Source organism: Mandrillus leucophaeus, unplaced genomic scaffold (assembly GCF_000951045.1).
Source record: "Mandrillus leucophaeus isolate KB7577 unplaced genomic scaffold, Mleu.le_1.0 Scaffold46, whole genome shotgun sequence".
Classification (NCBI taxonomy): domain Eukaryota; kingdom Metazoa; phylum Chordata; class Mammalia; order Primates; family Cercopithecidae; genus Mandrillus; species Mandrillus leucophaeus.
In genome coordinates, this window is record NW_012104920.1 from 2,276,953 (window position 1) to 2,278,934 (window position 1,982).

The following is a 1,982-nucleotide window of genomic DNA, read 5'->3' on the forward strand; positions in this document are numbered from 1 at the left end:
AGGGGCACCAGAAAACAAGAAAAAAGATTCAAGAGAAGTTGGCACTTCTCTCGAATTGTTGAAATTGAAATAATTTAATTATTTACATTATTTAAAGTGAAATGTTTCATTTTAAAAACAGCCTTATAGAAGTATAATTGACCTATAGATAAACTGCCGTAGCCATAACGGCCCAGAGGACGAGAACAGTTGCATGCCCATGTCCCTGGCACATGGGGCGTGCCCCGAGAGGGACTGTCAAAGCCTCACTCCTCTTGACGTGAACAAGCTCTTTGCTTCTGCTCTGCCCAGGCAGCGGGCACACAGGCGGCAACATTTTCCCTTCCTCTGTTCTCTCTCCTCTGCCTGGCCTGGTCCCTTCTCCCCCTGCTCCTCCTAGGCTGGTTGAGAAACCAGAGTAGTTGAAGGGTCCGGCTGGAGCAAAGCTTTCCGGGGAGGGTCCCACTCAAGTCCCTGCCACAGGTAGGGAGCTCTGAGAATGGGGATTTTCCACGGGTCAGATTCCACCCCCGCCCCGTTAGAGGTGTGGTCCCAGCCCCCTGCTCTGTCCTCCCTGCTCTGCCCCACGGCTCCCTTTCAAGGAGGGTGAGAGTAGTCCTGGAGAATCCCCGTGGGACCCTTTCTTTCACAGACTGGTGTGAAGGGCAGAGTATCAGAACCCCAGATTAGGACCCAAGGTCTCACAAGCATGAGTAGCCCAGCTGGGACCACTGGCCGGGCTATTTGTCTTCAGAACTGTCCCAGGAAGCCTAAAATTTGGGGGGAAGGGGCTGCAGTGAAGTGGAGGTAATGCTGTCCACCCTTACCCAGAGATTATCACGTTTAGACCCTCCTAGCCTCGGGGCCCACGGTCTCCAGCTGCTTGTCCTCCTAAGTGTTTTTATGCCGGAACTACTTTCTCCTCCCTTCAGAAACAGCCCTATCTCCTCGGCGTTTCTCCCTCACCAGCCGGGGTCTGCTGCTGGAGAAAGCGCTTTCTTACCAGTTCTTGCACACCGAGAAGGCTCCTTCCGTGTTCTGCTCCATGTTCTGGAGTCTTTCAGTTGAGTTTCGTTTCTTGCAGGCAAGGAAACAAAACTGAAAGTCTTCCGACGGCCCAGCCCACAGCTTCAGGGAGGGAGGAGATCCTACCCTCACAATTCTCGGCTCAGGATTCCCCGTTGATTCCTGTGGCTGGACCCTCCCAGGAAGCCCCTCTACAGCATGGCCAGCACCTGCTGCCGCTCTCTGCGGTCCTTCTTTGCTGCTATCACAGGGAGCCTGAGGCCAGGCTTCTCCTGGGCAGCAGCTTGTTCGCTTACCCTGGCTGACTGGCTTCGCTGTGTCTGGGTCTCCATCCCTTTTCCAAGCCATCCACCTCCCACCCTTCTCCCCCATCTCCGGCTCCCTTCTGCTCCTCCCTCTGCAGGAAAGAGGGAACTTGCCGTGTTGAGCTTGAATGCTGTTCCCTAAAAATGGCTCCTGGACTTGAGGCGGTGAGGACTTCGCAAACAGCGTCCAGGGAGGCTCTGGGGATGCAGAGTAGTGTGAGCCCAGACCCAATCTGGTGTGTATCCTCCCCGGGGCCCTTAGAGTTTTTGCAGATACTAGAAACAGCTGTGCTTACAGAAGGACTCTAAACAACGTCTGGAGTGATGACAAGCAGGCCCAGAGAATTCCCGAGGAGTCTGCCAGTGGGGTGGGTGCCGCCTCTCTGAGGAGGGTAACAAGATGAAGGGAAATGTCCAGGCAGGGCTCCAGCTTCCAGGCAGGCTCTAAAACTCAGGCACTAAATGAGAAGCAGTGCGTGGTGGTACTGATGATCACAGCGATAGGAGGGAAGCATGAAGGACTGCTTCGGCATCGTCTAGGTTCCAGGCACCATTCTAAGCATTAGGTAGGCATTGTCTTCGTTTGAAGCCCTCAGGTAAGCATTGCTGATTCCATTTTGCTGTGGAAAACAGAGGCAGTGACAGAGTGAGACTCTGCCTCAAAAAAGAAAA

The 1,982-nt window shown here is 53.9% G+C and overlaps 1 protein-coding gene across 1 annotated transcript in view; it reads right to left on the reverse strand.

Moving 5' to 3' along the window:
* Positions 1 to 1,982, reverse strand: part of XAF1 (XIAP associated factor 1) — a 29,338-nt gene that overhangs the window by 16,113 nt on the left and 11,243 nt on the right. The window contains 1 exon segment of the mRNA XM_011994744.1: positions 1,302 to 1,402. Coding sequence (XP_011850134.1) covers positions 1,302 to 1,402 — 101 coding nt within the window.